Below are 20,207 nucleotides of genomic sequence, written 5' to 3'. Positions count from 1 at the left end.
GGAGGGATTGGCAGAATTCGTTGTAATTTTCAGAATAAGGGCAATTTGGTTATTGTTCATTGGTATTTTGTTCTCTTAAAGCTAGCTGCACTCTTCTGGAGTAATTGCAGCAAACCCTAACTATTGGCATGGGGATTTGGTGGGCATTCTGAGTGTAGGAAATGTGAGATCTGGATGTATAATTGCTGTAGGCCTTATTCTGCACTGCACAGCAGCAAGATCTCAATTTACAAAATTCAGACCTGTACCTCCAGTCAGATTCACTTGTTGTCAGATGTGGTATGTAATGATTAAATTATAAATAGATGCCAACTTTCAGATTTTCGGGCCTATAGGGAAGTCTTAATTTGATATTACCTAGTTTTGAATTTCATTTAGTGTTTCAGTTGAAAGCTTTGTTTCAGAAATACTGTATTATTGTTTTATGAATTCGAAAACTCCAAAAACCGAAAAATAAATCAGAAAAAATCAGAACACAAACAAAAACTCAGAATTTGCAAACCCATCAAGAAATCAGAAAATTCTCATCCAGAAAAAGGCAAGACACTGCAGTTTACAACTTCAACATGCAAGGAAAATGCAAGGAATCAATTACACCTAGAGACACTTATAAACTGCAATAAATGAAGAACATAGGGCCAAAAAAGTTATTATCATTTTTCAAATTGAAGCACAAATCTCTGTTCCATTTTTTGTGCAGCCAAACATTTTAAAGAAAAATCAAGGATAATTTTTACAAGTTAAACCTACAAATAAAATGTAACCAATGAAGAACATAATGAGACATGTTTCAGAAGCTTTCTTCAAGTTTCTTTAAAATATGGAGCAAAAGTTCCCCTTACAATTTCAGTGCATTGGTTGTTTCAACAGGAAAAATAATTGTAGCCCTCTTGAAAGCAGAAGGAATCCATTTACAATTAAAAACAGTTTTTATAATAGCTTTTCACTTATTTTCTAAGTCAACTAATTTTTAAGCACTCCTCTTTTTGAAATCTTAACTGTATTTTCTATATAAAAGAACACTTTTATCATTGAAGTGACTCAAGTTACAGTTTTGGAAAACTGCAATGTCAAAATAGAACACAAATTTTTTTTTTAGTTTTGTGGTGATTGCAGAGACTTAGAAGATGCCCTGTCTTCTGAATATTGGTCCTTTGATGTTGCTATTACATGCTATCATTGTTGTTGGTGAGGAGAATAAGTTTATAGATTTTGAAGTGATGAATAGCTGTTTCAGTGCATTGGTTGTTTCAACAGGCAAAACAATTGTAGCCCTCTTGAAAGCAGAAGGAATCCATTTACAATTGAAAACATTTTTTATAATAGCTTTTCACTTATTTTCTAAGTCTAACTAATTTTTAAGCACTCCCCTTTTTGAAATCTTAACTGTATTTTCTATATAAAAGAACAGTTTTATCATTAAAGTAGGTCAAGTTAGAGTTTTGGAAAACTGCAATGTGAAAATAGAACACACAGAATTTTTTTAGTTTTGTGGTGATTGCAGAGAATTAGAAGATGCCCTGTCTCCTGAATATTGGTCCTTTGATGTTGCTAGTAGAAGCTATCATTGTTGTTGGTGAGGAGAATAAGTCTATAGATTTTGAAGTGATGAATGGCTAGGGGTATGATTTAGCTATTTGGAATGATAACATTTGTTGGATGGATACTCTATCTAACTATGCATCTGCATCTATTATTGCTGCCAGTTGAACTTGACTCGAGATATCAGTTGGAGCTACTGTAGGTGCAATGACAAGTATTGTGTTTGGCTACAAATAGTCACTAAGTGCATTATCAAGATGCTGGTTTCCAACAATTAGGCAGAATTGCACTAAAGATAGTATGTGCATTGGCTTCACCTTCATAAAATGCAGAATAAGTGCAAGGGAAGGTATATGATATAATTGGACAAAACAAGGAGTTCAAGAAAATGTGTATTTCTAACATATGTTTTCTCCTCCTTTCATTTGGAATCTTTTGCAGATCAAACCCCTATGCTATACAGAACAGAAAAATGAACAAACCGTACAAGTTCACCAAGGCCAACAAAGCTTCCACTCTTTTTCGGCCAGCAAGGCCAACAATTAGAGTTTCCAGTATGTATAGAAGCATGCTCGACAACCTGCCCATGTGAACCTTTCATCCATGATTGCCATGGATGCCAAGAGGCTGAAAAGGTAGGAATTGTTGATGAATATGGTGTTTGCGGTGATCAGTATACTTGAGAGACAAATCAAATGGTATCTGTGCGAAAATTGAATTGGACAAGTGAACACACTAGTTTTAGCTGTCTCTGTCTGAGCTAATTGTTCATGTTTGGTACTATGTTTTGGATTAGAAGGATGCATATGTATGTTTTCATTGTGGATATGGATGTATGTTTTAGTAATTGTTTTTCTTCGACCAGTTCATCTTACAATATAGGGTTGCCTCAGATTCAACTATAGTCGGTTCACTTCATCGTTGAATAAGATTTGTGAGAACAATAATTATTTACCTGATTCAAAACACCATCATGGAAAAGACTTGTATGTTAGAAAGGTCTTCTTTTCAATCGAATAGTTTGCATCTATTCTTTGGCATAGTTGGACTAGAACTTCTGTACTGTTGGTTTCAAGCAATGGTCTATCTCAACAATTGGGATACAAATGACTGAAAATGAATTGCATGTACTGAGAAAAGCAGAGACTTCCTTGTCCACAACAGATTGGACTACAAACCTAGCAGGTATCTAAATGAATGCAATTGCTATGATGTTCATGATGCGGATAGGCCATTTGATGTTGCCTTTTTGAAATAGGATTTAATAAAAAATGATAATATTAAAATTGAGATATAAAAGAAGAAAAACAAGTTTAAATAAAAATAATAATTAAATTTAGTTAAGTTTACTGAAGGGTCAAAAGACATGAAATGAAAAGTTGTGTGTCCCTCAAACATGAGATATAAAAAGGGAGAAAAGAACTTCATTAGAAAGGGAGAGAGATGAAGAGAAAAGGAATAATGTGAGGCAAGGAAGGATTAATAGAAGAGAAAAAAGAAATGAGAATAGAATAAGGAAGTGACTTCGTTGAAGTCCAAAAGTTATGAAAGGTTGTGACTTTAAAAAAAGGTGGTAATAATGAAAGTTTGCAACTCTTTCAAAGAGTAACAAATATGAAGTGTTGTGACTCTTTTAAAGGGCATAAATTGCTAAATCCGTAACTCTGATTACCATACTGATCTGATTGTGCAGATCGCACAAAGCTTATCATTCATGAAATGCCTTATGAAGGCCTATTGCTCCTTGTCTAGACATGATTGGCGGGTTCTTAAGATAACTACGTTTAAGTATTATCTTAACTAAAATCTTAGTTAAGTTTGTCTCAAACCATTACCTTCTTAGATCGCCGATTATGAGACTGCAAAGTGGGCCGACCTAGGAAGGGGTCATGTCCCTTAGAGGGACTTGCCCTTTGGTTGATGTATTTATATAGGGTGTGGTTGAAGTTTAAGGACACAAAAATAATAAGTCTGCTTGTTGATCAATACTGCCCTAAGACGACTTGCAGAAAATAAAACATTTCCAGAATTATATTTATTAATTCACTCAAGTTTGTATATTGAAGATCATCTGCAGCAAGCATAAAACTAGAAGGTATAATCTAAGTCTAATTTATAACAGAATTTGTGGAAATTTTACATGGTATGAGAGCTCTGGTATTCGAACCTAGGCTCTGCAAATTAAACGATCAGACTACCATCATTCTTCTATCTTTAATGGCATACACAATCAGACCCGAGGACAAGTTTGATGGGAAAGAACACTTCAATGCTTGGAAATTTAGAATCATGATATTTTTGAAGAAAATGATGTGAAACCGTTTGTTGATTCAGCATCCAAACAACCTGTTGTTGAACCTAATAAAACTATCTGGAGTAAAGGAAATAGGAAAGCCATGTAGATCATATTAGATGGAGTAAAAAATGAAATGGTACCCATGCTAATGAAACATCAAACAACATTTAATATGATGAATGCATTATTGAATGCATACGAAGTTAACAATGCAACTAGAGTCCTCACACTAAAAAGGCAACTAAATCATATACATATAAAGAAGGGAGAATTGATGAATTCTTACTTTCTAAGGGTTGTCATTCTAAGAGATGAACTTGCAAGTATAAGAACCATAATTGATGACAAAGAACGAACATTGATGGCTATAGATGGATTACTAGATTCATGGGAAACATTCACACAAGGAGTAAGTGCTAGAGACAATCTTCTTGACTTCAATAGACTTAAGGGAGATTGCTTTCAGGAAGAATCCAAAAAACTTAAGAAAGGGGGAAAGTTGAAAACTGAAGACGAAGAACTTCATGTTCTCAACACAAATTCCTATAAAGGTAAGAAGAAGCATTTCAAGAAGAAGAAGGGTAATCAAAAGAATGACAAACCTAAGAAAGATCTATCCAAAAGAAAATGCTTCAAATGCAAAAAGTTTGGACACTATAGATCTAATTGCTGTGAGAATTCTAAACAACAAGTAAACTGTACAAACATTACTAGGAAAGAAGATAACTGTGATCCTGAGAATTGTGTATTGTATTCAACACTATCAAATGAAGTATCAAGCAAGGCATTGGTGATTGATAGTGGATCATCCCGACATATTACAGGATACAAAGTAGCACTAGACTTTATATCAAAGAAAGTTGATGGCGAAGTAACCATCAGTGATAATTCAACCCATTCCGTTAAAGGAATAGGAGATTGCACCTTGAAACTAAAGTTGGGCAGTGTTCTACATCTCAAAAGAGTACTTTATGTACTAGGAATGAAAAGGAATCTAATCTCCGTTACAACACTTGAAGATGATGGACATAATGTTGCTTTCATGGACGGTAAAGTATTGACTTGGCCTAAGAACTCCTCATTTAAGAAATTAAAGCTGATTAGCCAAAGAAAGGGATACTTGTATGAATTAAATACAGAACCTAGTCGACTTGTTCAAGCATTTATTCATGAAGCTGCTGATATAAACAAAATTTGGCATAGAAGGTTAGGACATCTGAATTTCAAAACCATATCAACTATGGAGAAGATGGTTACTGGTTTACCTAAATTAAATAAAGATCATTCAAGCATATGCAAAGGATGCGCTTTGGGTAAGAATACCAAAAATCCATTTCATGATAGCACTAGGAAAACTAACAATGTTTTGGAATTAATCCACTCAGATTTGTGCGGACCTATGTCTGTTCCTTCTCTTAGAGGATTTTGGTACTATATACTGTTTATAGATGACTTTTCTAGGAAAACTTGGATTTACTTCTTGAAGTGTAAAGAATTAGAAGAAATCTTTAAGAGACTTAAAGAGTTCAAAACCTTAATTGAAAACTTATCAGGACATAAAATTAAAATTCTTAGGACTGATAATGGAGGGAAATATACTTCAGAGTTGTTTAAAGAGTTTTGTAAAGAAACAAGAATTAAGAGGGAGTATACTATTTCTTATAACCCTCAACAAAACAGGGTAGCAGAAAGAAAAAATAGAACAATTATAGAAGCAGCAAGAGCTATGATATTTGATCAAAATTCAGAATATAATCTTTGGGCGGAAACCTCTTGTACTATTGTCTATATTCAAAACATGAGTCCTCACTCCTACCTTAAAGCTAAAACTCCTGAATAAGTTTTTACTAAGGTTAAACCTAATATAAGTCATCTTAGGATTTTTGGGTGCCCTGTATATATACATGTTCCTAAAGAAAAGAGAACCAAGTTAGAACCCTCTGGGAGGAAAGGTGTTTTTGTCGGGTATAGTCAAACATCTAAAGCATATCGGATTTTCATACCTGGTCAGAAAAACATTGAACTTAGTAGGGATGTAATACTTGAAGAAGATTTAACATTTAAAAGTGCCCTAAGTTTTGAAGATCTCTCTCCCTTAGTTTTGAATAAAATACTGAATTTGAGTTTCAGAGGGAGAACATTGGGCCATGAAGACAATAGAGGAAGCACAACACTTTGTTGTACCATCTGGAACCTTTAGAGAAAGCAAAAGACCCAAAAAATTTTCTAGTTATGAAGTAAACATGAGTGATTTATCTAAATCAAAACCAACTAATGTTTCAGATGCTATTAAACTTACAGCTTGGAAGGATGCTATGACGGAAGAATACCAATCCATTATTAAGAATGATGTTTGGGAAATTGTTCCTAGACCTAAACGAAAATCCGTTGTTTCTTCTAAGTGGATATTTAAAATCAAGCATGTTGCTGATGGTAGCATTGAAAAATATAAAGCCAGATTTGTAGCTAGGGGATTCTGTCAAAAAGAGGGAATTGATTATGAAGAAACCTTTGCTCCGGTTGCCAGATACACTTTTGTAAGAGCAGTTCTAGCTATTGTAGCATTGAAGGGATGGAAAGTACATTAGATGGATGTAAAAACAATATTTCTGAATGGAAAGATTACAGAAGAGGTATTTTTGGAGCAATTTGAAAGATTTGAAACTCATAACTGTAAAGTTTTTGTTTGAAGGCTTAAGAAAGCTCTATACGGGTTTAAACAAGCTCCAAGGGCTTGGTACGAAAGAATTGATAAGTATCTCTCCAGCTTAGCATTCTTCAAGAATGAAGCTGATCCAAATCTATATTATAAACGTGATAAAGATGATATGATAATTTTGATGCTCTATTGATGATTTACTAATAACAGGTGATGATCATCTTATAGATCAATGCAAGAAAGATCTAATCATAGAGTTCGAAGTGAAAGATTTAGGACTCCTTCATTACTTCCTAGGATTGGAAGTATGGCAGAATTTTGACAGCATCATACTTAATCAAGGAAAGTATACATTAGATATCTTGAAGAGATTTGGAATGTGGAACTGCAGGTCTATGGCTTCTCCAAGAGAGACTAATCTACGTAAACTTAAGGAAGCAGCAGCAGAATCACCTTCCATAGATTCTACTCTCTATCGGCAGATGATTGGATCCCTTATGTACTTGGTAAATACAAGACCTGATATTTGCTATGCTGTTAATGCCTTAAGTCAGTTTATGTGTGAGCCAAAGGAGATTCATCTAGTTGCAGTCAAACACATTATGAGATACTTACAAGGCAGTCTTAACCTTGGACTCAAATATGAGAAAGTTGACTTGGATTTACATGGATTCACAGACTCAGAGTGGGGTGGAAGTGTTAAGGACAGAAAAAGTACTTTAGGATGTTTTGGTTTAGGATCAACGATGATATCATGGATATGCAGAAAGCAGTCATCAGTAGCACAAAGTTCCACAGAAGCCAAATACATTGTAGTAGTAATGGCTTCTCAGGAAGCAGTTTGACTTAGAAAGCTACTTGTGGGATTATTTGGTCAAGCCATGAGTCCTACGATTATTCATTATCATAATCAGAGTTCCATCAAGCTTTCTCTGAATCCAGTTTTCCATGACAGGTCCAAGCATATTGAAATTCCTTACCATTATGTAAGAGATATGGTAGATAGGAATTCTATAAAATTAGAATACATTTGCACGGTAGATTAGACAACAAATATTCTTACCAAACCTCTCTCTCGAGTGAAGATAGATCACTTTAGGAAAAGACTTGATATGGTTGAATTGTAAAACATTTGTGTTCTTTAAACTATTATTAAAATAATTTTTATTGTCAAGCTATTCACTGTTATGGGCTCCACCATTTGTATTCATTATCTAAGAGGTGACGATCTCTGAGATAGTGAACACTTGTATAAAAGACATTATGAGAGATGATGATCTCTTAGATAATGTGTTGAATAGGAGAGAACTACTGTCAGATCTAGATGAGTTCAAGATCATTTGTGATATAGACATTTCTGTGCCTATGAGTCACAACTTGGATAAAGGAAGAATTTATTCTTCGGACTTTATCCTGTGTTATGGTAGATCTCAACTCAGGATCATGTTGTGATATAGGATTGCGAGTATCTATGAGTCACAACTTGGATAAATGAAGAATTTAATCATTCTTCGGATTTTATCCCGTGTGTTGCATTCCATGCATTACTGTCATCACTAGTATAAGTGATATCACAAGATGGTAATATGACTTAGTATCATGTGTTCAATGATACCACATGCTTAGAAGATTTAGATAGATATAGAGTATCAATCTATACTTAATCATCATAATGATTATGCTAGATATGTGATCTTAGTATGATTATCAAGTTAAGAGGGAGTGTTAAATCCGTAACTCTAATCGCCATACTGATTTGACTGTGCAGATCGCATAGAGCTTATCATTCAGGAAATGCCTTATGTAAGGCCTATTGCTCCTTGTCTAGAAATGATCGGTGGGTTCTTAAGATAACTATGTTTAAGTATTATTTTGACTAAAATCTTAGTTAAGCTTGTCTCAAACCATTACCTTCTTAGATTGCCGATTATGAGACTGCAAAGTGGGCTGACCTAGGAAGGGTCATGTCCCTTAGAGGGACTTGCCCTTTGGTTGATGCATTTATATAGGGTGTGGTTGAAGTTTAAGGACACACAAAAATAATAAGTCTGCTTCTTGATTAATACTGCCCTAAGATGACTTGCAGAAAATAAAACATTTACAGAATTATATTTACTAATTCCCTCAAGTCTGTATATTGAAGATCATCTGCAGCAAGCATAAAACTAGAAGGTGTAATCTAAGTCTGATTTATAATAGAATTTGTAGAAACTTTACATAAATAATGAAGAGTTGTGACTCATCTAAAGGATGGTAAGAGGTGACCTTGGCAATAGGGCAGCCATGATGAAGAGGTGCGACTCTCCCTCACATTGGAAGATATAAAGGGTAGAATGCTTCATTTATGGAGAAGATCAAGGGAGAGCAATTTGGGGATTAATATAGTATTCTCAAAGGCAACAATGAAAAGTGGTGGCTCAATTCTAATGAAAGGTGGTGATCCTTTCACCAGTAAAGCATAAAGGACATTTCATTCCAAGCAAATAATAGAAATGCAACGATATAAGAGTATTATTTAGATTTGGAGAGCAAATTGAGCATAGAATTCCATTTGATAAAGGAGCTCATTTTGATAGATTGACCTGATATGAGAAATCAGACTTAAGATATCTATATAGCTTATCTCATCATATTCGAGTAAGAATTATATCTCTAACTACATTTTTGCTCCTATGTCATTTTGGAATTGTGAATTTAGGGTAAAGAATAAGATGATTCTTAAAGGGGACATTACAGTCGAATGATACATTTGGCTTTGGACTTTTTTCTACCCAAAAAGCAAGCAATAATTTTCAAATTCCATAATTTTGATGATGTTTTACCATTTTATGTTCTTCAAATAGATGCTATCATAGATGCCAAAAACTTTGGTTACCTTTGCTAAATTTAGTTTGAAATTTGCTTGAGGATCAAACAAATCTACTCTATCTTCAAAATTTCTAAGATTTCAACAGAAAGTTTGTATGCTCGAGATTGTCTAAATTTTGGTTAATGGACTTGGACCAAAAGGATTGCTAGTGACTATAACATTATTTCTTTGAGGTGTTATGTCAAGTAGCTTTGTAGTGCCTTGTCTTTGAAATGTTGGTGGGTTTAGTGTTGTTGAAAGCCGACAAGGTTTGAAGAACATTCTCTAGTGCTGAAGGGATTCTTGGAATAGCTGTGATGTTGAAGAGGTTCGGAGAAATTGTCAAAAGATTAATTCTTATTGGCTCGAAAGTTTCAAAAGCATCTTTAACTAATTTATTTTGTGTTATATTTGATAGTAGGTGCATTTAGTGGGATGTCTTTTGCTTTTCATATTCAAGGAATTTGTTACTACTGGGAACTAATGAGGTTCCAAGTGCTTGCTTTTGTGCTGAAGGGAATCCTTGTAAGAACTTTGTTACTAAAGAGGTTATTGGGAAGACCTTGGATTTGAAGACATTCCCACAAACAACTTTGGTAATGAAGGTGCTCTTGGGAATGCCTTGGATTCCAAAGAAGTTCACCAAAAATAGCTTTATAGCAACTTATAATGCCTCCTTCCTAATTGCCTTAAAACAACAATTGCAACAAATTAGTGTTAGGGTTACATCTTACCAAATAAACATGTCTATAATAATGCCCCCCTCCCCCCAGGCTTGAAGCGTGCAATCATAAACAGTATATACAAATATACATATTTATTCGATGAGGAATAAGAAAACCACATCATATTCATAGATTATCAATAATGCTATATAAACATAATAGGGTTTAGACGAAGTGACATGATGGGTCTGCCTGAAGCCATTTCTACACCAAGTCTAAGAGAGGTGTCTACCACAACCCTCTCACTCGGAAACATGTACCTGCTTTCCCCATCTTCTCTCATCTTTAGGAAAACACATACCATCTTGTGGAGGTTGTAAGTGGGTTCCTTTGCCTTTCAACATAAGGGCCCTTTTGGATGGCTTCCTTTGTAGCCTTGGGAACCCCCCTTGCTTACACCTCAGGCCCTTCCTTTCAAGATGGGACTCAGTCAGTCAAACACCTCAGTAATTGTCATCATAGGCAATGTATTCATCAACATTGATACATGATGATCAATATAGTTTTTAGTGGTATATGTTTATCCAATAGTCATGATGGATGATCAGAACAGATATACTGGTAAATATGAGTTTGAAGATGTATTGAGTTCTATGAGGTTATGCTGTATGGCCTCCTTGCTGAATGCACTAGATCTGCTGGAAATTTGACCTGTAGATGTGTGCTTGTCTATAGATGCTGATACAATGGTATTGCTGTACGAGTCTACCCACCCAATGATAAAAAATGCCGATTGTTTTCTGTTCTGTTCAGTACTGCTGTTTATTTTTAAATCTCTGTTAACATAACTGTTTTTTGTATTTCTTTTCCTTTCTTGTGCTCGATTCTACTCCCCTGTGAACTCGTACACTTTTTTTATATATTTATATCTTCATCGCTAAATGGAATGATGCATCTTTTCAATAGTGAACTCTCCAAATAACATGACTTTATAATTCCAAACTAACTTCTTAATTTCTATTTCCAAGTGCTGCTATATTTCTCTTTAATCCTGGTTGCACATTGCTAATTGCCACCTGTTATTAAATATGATATCACATTATATTTCACCTTATCATCCCTTTTTATGAATAACGTTGACTCTTTCCTAGGGAGACTTTCTTATCAAAGTAGGTGTCCAATCCTCCTTTATAAGTATATTAAATATTCTTAAACAAACAACCCTTCACTCAACTATTGAAGTCAGCCTACTTAATTTTGGTGCTGCCTTTCTTTTAATACTAATCACTGTTCTAGGGTGGAGATAAGATTTTTATGTGATGGCTACAATGGCACTGGTTTGGTTGTTTCTGATGTTTATTTGCTGATGAGTCTTTATGGTTATTTCTGTATTTGGAGAGGTGGTTCTCCTGTTTGTAGCCATCCCTGTTTTGGGCCAGGACTCAGCCCGTTAAGATCAACAAATTAATCTATTACCAACCAAGAAAAATACTAATCACTGTTCTTTAAGATATTAAACACTACTTTTTATTTTCTTTACCAAATTGCTGCCTTCCTTTCACTAATTGCTGCCTTATGCCCTTTTCACTAATCACTTTATTTCTGCCCTTTAACTTATGTTGACTGCCTTTTTTAATGACAAATGTAATACCTGATCACTTGTTTTACTGCCCTTATATACTTCTCTTATTCATTGCTTAATCATTTGCTAATGAAGGTCAACCAGTATATAAAATGTTTCTCTATAAGTTGACCAGCAATGATAATTCTTAACAGTATTCCTTGAATCAGTTATATCAAAGGGAGATGGCATGTAACTCCGTCTTTAGTAAACATTGATTAATTAATTTCCCTCATTGCCCACTGACTGTATTAAACTTTTCTATCAGATAATGATCAGTTATTTTATATTGAATGCCCCTTTATACGTTGTTGGTTACATAGAGTAATCTTAGAAGGGGTCATGACATGACTCATTAATTTCACGTGCAAAATAATATTGTTGTATGCTTCAATCATTTGAAAATGAAGTGTGATAGGTTGTGATTAGAAAATACTTATGCATAAATAACTCTTAAGAAGAATAGTTGTTTGGTCTTGAATAAGTTTCTGAGTTGTATTCACATGTCATGGTTCTTTTAATGTTCCATACATGCTTGTTGATAGAAAAACTTAGGGCCGGAATCTAGGGTTTAATGTTTTGCTATATGTAGTAAACCTTGGAGGGATGCAACAAAAAGGGAGAACTTACATATGCAATAAGAATAAACCAAATTATAACATATACATCCATAACATCATATATTGATATACTTTTATTGCATAAACGTCTTACAATTCATTTATCATGTTTCATTTACATATTCATTTATATTTCACACTTCCTTCCCCTGACATATATGTAGTTAATATTATTCAGCACATGTTTCCACACTATTTCAAACTTCTCTCACTTTTCCCTCTTTTTATAGCCTCTTTGTGCCTTTAATTGTATACTTCCATAAGCCTTTTCATAATGTCTTTACAGCATATCCTTTCGTAATAACTCTAAATTATCAGATTTCCACATATTTGCCTTTTATTCTATAATATATTACTCTTTTATAGATTAGGTATATTAGAACTGCTTCGATGTTTCTTCAGTGGTATGTAATGGATATATTGGTTTAGGAATGACCCGAATAACATCTTTGGTGCCTTACAACCATATATTCTGCCAACAATGCTGAAACACAAAGTAGATATATGCTTGATAAAATTGTATTTGATAGTGAATATACCCTTTTCCTTCTATGATATCTGTCAGGATTGCATTGGATGTAAGAGTGGAAAATGAAGTAGTGCAAAAGTATGAGGTTTTGAATTTCTTTAGATGCCCAGTCAAAGTTCAATTTGAAAATTCCCATTTTAGAAGGTTTCTGATATGTATTGCCTCATTCATTATATTTGTTTGGAATTCCCCTTTGATGGGGTAACTTGAATTAACTTCAAGCAACCTTTGGAATAGCCAAAAAACTCATGTCGTTTTTATCATGTGTCAATGGTCTGACACACTTTGTTCCATGTAAAATGGCCGATTCAAGAAGTATGGGAAGCTTTTCTGTAAAGTCATTCAGTTTACATGGACTCTTCATTCAGTTTTCTCTGAATAAGATCTTAAAGTTAATGGGAGAAAATTAGAATACTATGCTTAAGTCAATTGACACTTGACTTCAAAATGGATGACTTTATTGTTCCACCATTTTCTATGATTGCCATAAAAAAAATTGACAATCAAAGGGCTGATGTTTGGATAATCTAGTTTTAGTAAACTGCACATGGAACCAATAAGAATGTTGTGATCCTGATCTAGTTTTAGTAAAGTCCACATGGGACCAATAAGAATCTCGTGATCATAGACTTATCACTGCTGAAAAAATCATGATAACACTGAAATTAACTGATGACGACTATGGTTGGAAATATTGAAACTTGAATTGATAAAAATTTGAAAGGACTAAAGATCTAAAAGAGAAAATTCTGGGTTATGTGAGGTACTGTGAAAATGGGTTGGAATTTTATATCGGTGGAATATTAATGCAACTCTGCTAGAGAAACTGAAACAGAAAAACTGAATGCTAGAAACCTATTAGTGCATAGATTTGTCACTGATGTTTTGCTAAAATTAGCTGACTTGCCAAATGACTAAAGAGAAATATTCACAATATTTGGAGATTTTTTTTGCCATTGAATTGGTAATTTTCCTCCGGTTGACAAGGATAGCTCCTTTAAATGATTTTTGTTTGTGGTTTTTGTGTACTTTTAATCAGACATACTAAAGGAAGTGGAATGGGTAAAATAACAGTAAGATTGAGAAATTTTGTGTAGGCCCATACAAGATGCTATGTAAGATTCCTTAGGCTAAGGTATTTAGAGTGAACGGAAAATGAAGAAATAATGTGCAGCAACAATTGGCTTCAGCAATATTTTTGAATCCTCCCATGTTATCCTGCAATGGAAGATCATTCCATTGAACGGAATATTTTGATAGTACTTTGGTCCTTGACATCTTTTCTTGAGTTGTTAAGATAAGAGTGAAATTAAGATGTCCTCTGATGTCAATGGCAATGAAAGTTGTTGGTTGAAATTAAGAGCTCTTGTTAGAGGAAGATATTAAACATGGAATAAAGAACTTCGTAAGTGGCAAATCCCAGGACATTGATGGGCTGCAAGCTGATTTTAAAATAGGGAAATGAGCTCTTGACTCCTATGAAAAAAATCTTGAACAACATCACTCAAAGTGGCTTTCTGATTGAATGGACAGATAGTTTGGCTATACCTTTTCATAATAAATGAGATATTGATAATTCTTCTAACTACTGTATGCTGATGTTCAACCCTATTCTTGGAAATCTTTTTGGCGTTTTGCAAGCATTATAGTCTGCAGAATTAGCAATTGGGCAAAAAAGAGGGAAAGAGAGTAAAATATTAGGTTGGCTGTAGACCAAGGCATTTGACTATCGATCACTGCATCACTCTTAGAAACTTCATTGAAAAGGTTTTAGACACTCAAGGGGGAGAAGCTTTCTGTCGCTCCATCCATTTAAAAAAAGCTGCAACAGACTAAACAATAGTGAAAAAATCTAAATATTTTCCAAAAATCTCAAATTAAATAAAACTTTCATTTACCTATCATTTTAACGGAAAAGTAATTGATTCTCTGTCACATGGACATGAAACTTGTCCATGACTGAATTATCTACCTTCAAATGAACGGAAATAAAACAAGAATTGCCTTCACATGAACGAGATTTTAACTAACAGTACACAACTTTTTCAAATGAAATGGAATGTAATTGAATAACATAAATCACTTCTTTCATTCGAATGATAAATGAACCCGAGTGAGAAGAGATTAACTGTGCTTAATCCGTTATGGTAGATTTGAATCTTTAATGTCTTCTTGTAATCATCAGAGGCTTTACTTCCCATCCATTAACCATTGGTCTCCCATACAACTTCCTTTCAGAAAATGGCCTGACCCTACACATGAGGTGCAAAAACTGGGCTCATCTAATTACCATCCGAGTCTCTGGTGTTTAGAACCTACATCAATCTTAGTCGGTCACACCCAATAGATTCCATGCCTAAGAGTGTGACCTTCTTGTCTAGATGTGTACTCCTAGTTCATACGATTGATGGTCGCATGCTAATTGCATAGTGCCACCTTGGCCAAGGTTTACAAATGTAAAGACAGTACTTTGTGTGGTCAGATTTGTCACCTTTATTTGTACAAGTGAGTCAATTTGATTCTTTTGGGTCTCCATGACCCATCACAGGCAACATGCTGTCCGTTTCAGGCAATAACAGTCTAATGACCTTAAGGAATGTTGACTTTGTTGGCAACTGTTAACCTATATGGTTTTTAACGTTCAAGAGACAAACTAAGGAAAGCCCCTTTGCAGTAGACCTCAGATGTTATAAATCATTTTTAAATATGATTGTTTATAATTCACTTGTTCCGTTTTCCTCCCTAGGTTATGAAAAGGAAAACCCCTCAAAAGGAATTATGATCAGGTACAGAGCTAATGCAGCAATTCAATTTCCTAGCTGAAGAACTTCAATTTAGACTGATGATAATAGAATTGATTGCCATATTTTAGCATAATGCAAGATTCCAAAGGCAAGTATGTGTGCCATCCTAAGAAGGGAGTAAGCTTAAACTGCTATGATTCAGAGCATTCCTATACACAAGAAAGGTAACTCCTTGCCACCTTGAGGAGGAATTACCTTCTGCCACCTCCATGAGGATAATATGATATAAGTTGATGCATGGAAGAATTAAAAATTGATATTATTATTTATTGAAAGGATATATGCTGATAGATGGGAATTGTAAATAGCTGCTACACCAAATTTTAAGCTTGCTGGTCGAACAATTTTAGACACTTCCAGATGAAGTTTGTAGCCAGGCTGAGTACCAAAAATGCAGCGTGTCATCCAGAAAAATGCTAGTTCCTCAACAGAAAACACATTGCTTTCTCACAAAACAGTACTCAATCAATGCTAGACAAATGCCGATTTTGTAGCTTTCACTGAAGAGTGTCACCGCAGTAAAGAACTCCTTTATGCCGAAATTTGGCAAAATGCAAGTTCTAAGGTAAATTTGCAGGTTGTAGAGTTTAGATGTCTGTAGACTTCATTGGTTGATGCTTCTGTGTAGGCCAAACACAAAATAAAACCCCAACATTCAAAAGGATGATCATCCATGATTTCAGCACAGACATCGTACAAAATGGTAAATGCAGTACGAAGGCAAGTCAACTTAGGCAAACAAACAGAATTTTCCGCCAAATATCTGCAAAAAAAGCAATAAAACTGCTTTTCCAAAGAATTTTTTTAAAGTATCTATTAATTGTTGAATCATCTGCAATTGTTTTCTTCTAAAGTCTTGAAACATCTGCAAATATTGTCAGTGGTCACACAAAGACTGATTTTAACAAATTTAAGAAGACTTCTTCAAATGTTTGAAACTAAATTGCAATAATTTGTAAATATTTGAAAGAAACCTGTGAATATTTGTAAATTTTGCTGTTGTATTTGCAAGGAGTGCAAATATAATGCAAATTTGACATGGTTTTGCAAATATTGTGCAAATAATGACTCAATTTGAGATAGGGAGTGTAAATATTTCCAATTTGCAAATCTCTTAATTTCTAATCTTCAGGCCCAATCATGAGCCAAATACACAAGCCTTGTCCTGAATGAATTGCAATCATGATTCATATTTCCATTGGCACTGCCATGGCTGATACCAGAGAGAAGTTTGCTAGGATTACTAGGTATAATGGAAACAACAAAGAGCCGAAATTGCAATATTGTAAAGGAGAGTGTGTTAATGATACAGGTGAATGAAAAATGCATAGGAGGGAGGTACATGTAGGAGAAATATCCTAAGTACTTTTGTTACTACCTTGCTACATAAGTAAGATGACAACTAAGCAGCCATTTAAGAAAATTATACACCAGCACATATGCCTTTTGTTTAAGATTTATATGGAGAGTAAACAGCAGTTGCTGATATGTTATGCAAGTTATACAGTTTTATTCCTGAATATTGACTTCCAAAGAACCATCATTTATATCTATAGAAGTCCGATTTTCTATATCTGTCTGCACACATAAAACTTTTATTAGTATGCATACAGTCCTCTACATTTTGTTGGTTTTCTTGGGAACTGGTGTAGTATGTTTTGGTTCAAAGTTCAAACTACTGATTTCGTAGGAATCTGACTAGTTTGAGTAAATATATATGAAAGATGCTTTTTCTATTTCTGACCAAGACATCTTGGATATGCAGGGTGGTGATACACTTATTCAGCTATATCGCAACTTTATTACAGAATTTGAAACAAAGATAAATTTACTTAAGCTTGCGCACTTTGTTGTCATAGTTTCACATCAGTACACAGAAAAGGAGGCTGCTATTAGCTTCTTGGAGGGAGTAATTGAGAAGCTTCGTGCCACAAGGGAGATGAGGATTGAGGAACCTATCATATATGTTAGAATGCAAATAGCTGCATTCAAACTTGAGCAAAGTGAACAGAAAGAGTGCAAAAGGTTGCTAGACGATGGCAAAAGTACGGTAGATAGTATGACAAATATCGATCCTACAGTTTATGCAAGCTATCATTGGGTCTCATCGCAATATTATAAATCAATACATGAATTTGCTGAGTTTTACAAAAGTGCACTTCTCTATTTGGCTTATACGACTGTAGAATCTCTTTCAGAATCATTTAAGGTGGTACATCTCGATTCTCTTTGCAGGAAGTTTCCACTTCAATTCCTTTTTATTGAGTGATGGAAGAAGACACAAATTTTTTGAATTTTTGATTTCTTATTTTGTTTCTGAATACATATGATTATTACTCGTAGTAATTAGCATTGAACTAAATTAAGCTAGTAATCACACTTCAAACAATTCTTCAAGCTATGCACCACCTCTGAAGAAACACAGATTTCTTACATTGTCTAGTGAGAGGCTGATTGTTTTATTATTTGGTAACACCGTCTCTTTTTCTGCCTCTTGTTGCTCAGGAGAGGAAAAATCTGCCCTCCTTTTCAACCAGCACTGAACAGAGAAAGAACTAAACTCATCTCTATTCAGTGAGCAAGATTTTCTCCATGTAGAGATGCATTAAATGCTTCATAATAGCTGACAAAGTTAATTACATTATTCATCCAATAGAGTTTTCATGGGATTAGTTTTACCAATTTGTTTGGTTGTGTAGGGACTGAAAATGAACCACTTGCCCAGGTACTTCTATCATAGAATGCATTACTTTCAATGCAGAAAATGACATCATACCTTCTTGTTGTAAATCTGAAATGAATGCCAGGTGCAAAGAAAACATTTAGCCTGAGTGTTAGACCAAGATCATTATTGATGTGTACGATTTCTCTTAATCATTGGGTACTGATATTACATTTAGTCTCAATCATTGGGAGGGGTGTGCAAGGCACTCCTATGAAATTGAAGCATATACACTAGTACCAAACTTGAAGGTTGGAGTGACAAAGTCTTGCTGTAGTTTCATTAAATACTTTAAGATTAGAAAATGAAGTGGATGAATGAATAGAAGGATAAGAGAGTGAATAGAAAATTATCAGGAAATCTTAATTATAAAGCTAATAATGATACCTTTTCTACTACTAGGTTTAGAGTACAATTATTGCGATAGTAGATAATTTCTATTTACTCTCTTCCGTATTTTTCTAATGGTCACTCTTTTTGTAATGTTTAATAAACTCCTTCTGTTCATTATGGAAACTCTCTTTCTCGCTTTAGAATGTTTCTATTTCTCTCTCTTCGTTCATTATAGAAACATTTTGGTGTATACTTATATATATATCATTTATGATCTCCGTTTACTAACACATTCAATATTTTACCATAATATGGTATCGGAGCAAATTCTTAGCCTCTTCGAAATTTTTTAGTTTCTTTTTTGAAATTACTAGTTCAAAATTTTTGAAATATTTGCCTAAGTGTGCTCAAAATTTGCATCCTTTTTTTTCTTTCCTCCAAACTTGACTAGGGGTTCGGCATCCAATTTTTTTTTTGCAATTTTCTTTGTGCAAAATCGTAGGTCATTAAAATCACATTTTGGTCGCATTTTTCTTGTTTCTTATCAATGGCTTAGGTGTTTTTTGATCTTTTGCAACCTTTTTCTATTCACGGACAGGCTCCTTTTCTGAGAAATGCGTGAGTTTCGTCGCTATTTTTAGTGTTTTTCTGCTACTTTTTTGCTCAAGAGCGATGCTTCTTTGACCTTTCTCGCAATTTCTGCATCCATCTTTTGCATTCTTCACCTAACACGACCCCTTGCATGGATTAAAATCTGGCCTTTTTTTTTCAAATCCACCCTTTGTTGAAGAACTCTGCAAGTTTTTTCAAGTTTTTAAATCTGAGCAAGGTTTTTTTTCAACAATTTTTTTGCATATTCTTGGTGGGTTTTTGCCAATGTAACACTAGTACTCGGGTATGTCGGGACGAGTTTCCGAGACGGGGGAAAATGGGCACCATTTTCAAGACCACAAGGGGACGGCCAGGGGACGGCATCAAGGGGAGGAAGGGGCAGGGAGGGGTGTTGTATATATATATATATACATACATACGTATAGAACTTGAAATGCTTGTTATGAGATGACATTTTTTAGAACATACCAAATGAAAATACTTGAACATAGCAAAATTGCAACATGAACTAGAACCATTGAACATTCAAGACAGTAACATATTACATACCCAAAAGTGACATTCAAAAATCATTATTCAAATAGAAATCCAAGTCCCCATTTTAGCGGCAGCGTGGTTGCAGAATGGCGGAGGTGGGGGTACTTGGGTACACGAGTACTCGGTTCGGGGACGTCTCAAGGATAGGTACTCCGAGGTTTTGGAGGGGGTGCGAGTCCCCATGTAACATTGGTTTTTGTACATCTCAATTGGGTTAGTCGCTTTTTTTTGGGTGCATTGTTTTCCTTGCCTCAATTTCTAAGCCAGCAGAATCAAAATATGACATTACATTCCATTTGGGTTTTTTGAGCTCTTATTTGGGTGTCTCTAAAATTTTTGAGCCTTCTATCGATTCGCCTCAAAGTTTGTGCCATTTTTGATATTTATTTTTTTGCATCAAAAAATGTGTCATGGCATCT

The 20,207-nt window shown here is 34.5% G+C and overlaps 1 protein-coding gene across 12 annotated transcripts in view; it reads left to right on the top strand.

The window, feature by feature from the left end:
• Window positions 1-20,207, top strand: part of LOC149562792 (26S proteasome non-ATPase regulatory subunit 13 homolog B-like) — a 94,865-nt gene that overhangs the window by 17,119 nt on the left and 57,539 nt on the right. For 8 of the 12 annotated variants that reach the window (XR_016363986.1, XR_016363985.1, XR_016363987.1 and 5 more), the window contains one exon: window positions 17,350-17,796. The exons of 1 other annotated variant lie outside the window; for it this stretch is intronic. Coding sequence is in view for 1 of the 11 variants with exons in the window: in XM_089826244.1 (XP_089682370.1) it covers window positions 17,350-17,793 (444 nt within the window). In the remaining 10 variants the exon portion in view is untranslated. Of the gene's footprint in view, window positions 1-1,706; window positions 1,892-1,983; window positions 2,178-17,349; window positions 17,797-20,207 lie in introns of those variants that run through there. 3 more of the 12 variants (XR_016363988.1, XM_089826244.1, XR_016363990.1) reach the window with 2 other exon arrangements.

The sequence above is a fragment of the Cupressus sempervirens genome, chromosome 4, assembly GCF_028749045.1.
Source record: "Cupressus sempervirens isolate cs-2001-9-10 chromosome 4, ASM2874904v1, whole genome shotgun sequence".
Lineage (NCBI taxonomy): Eukaryota > Viridiplantae > Streptophyta > Pinopsida > Cupressales > Cupressaceae > Cupressus > Cupressus sempervirens.
This window is presented reverse-complemented; position numbering and strand designations above follow the sequence as displayed.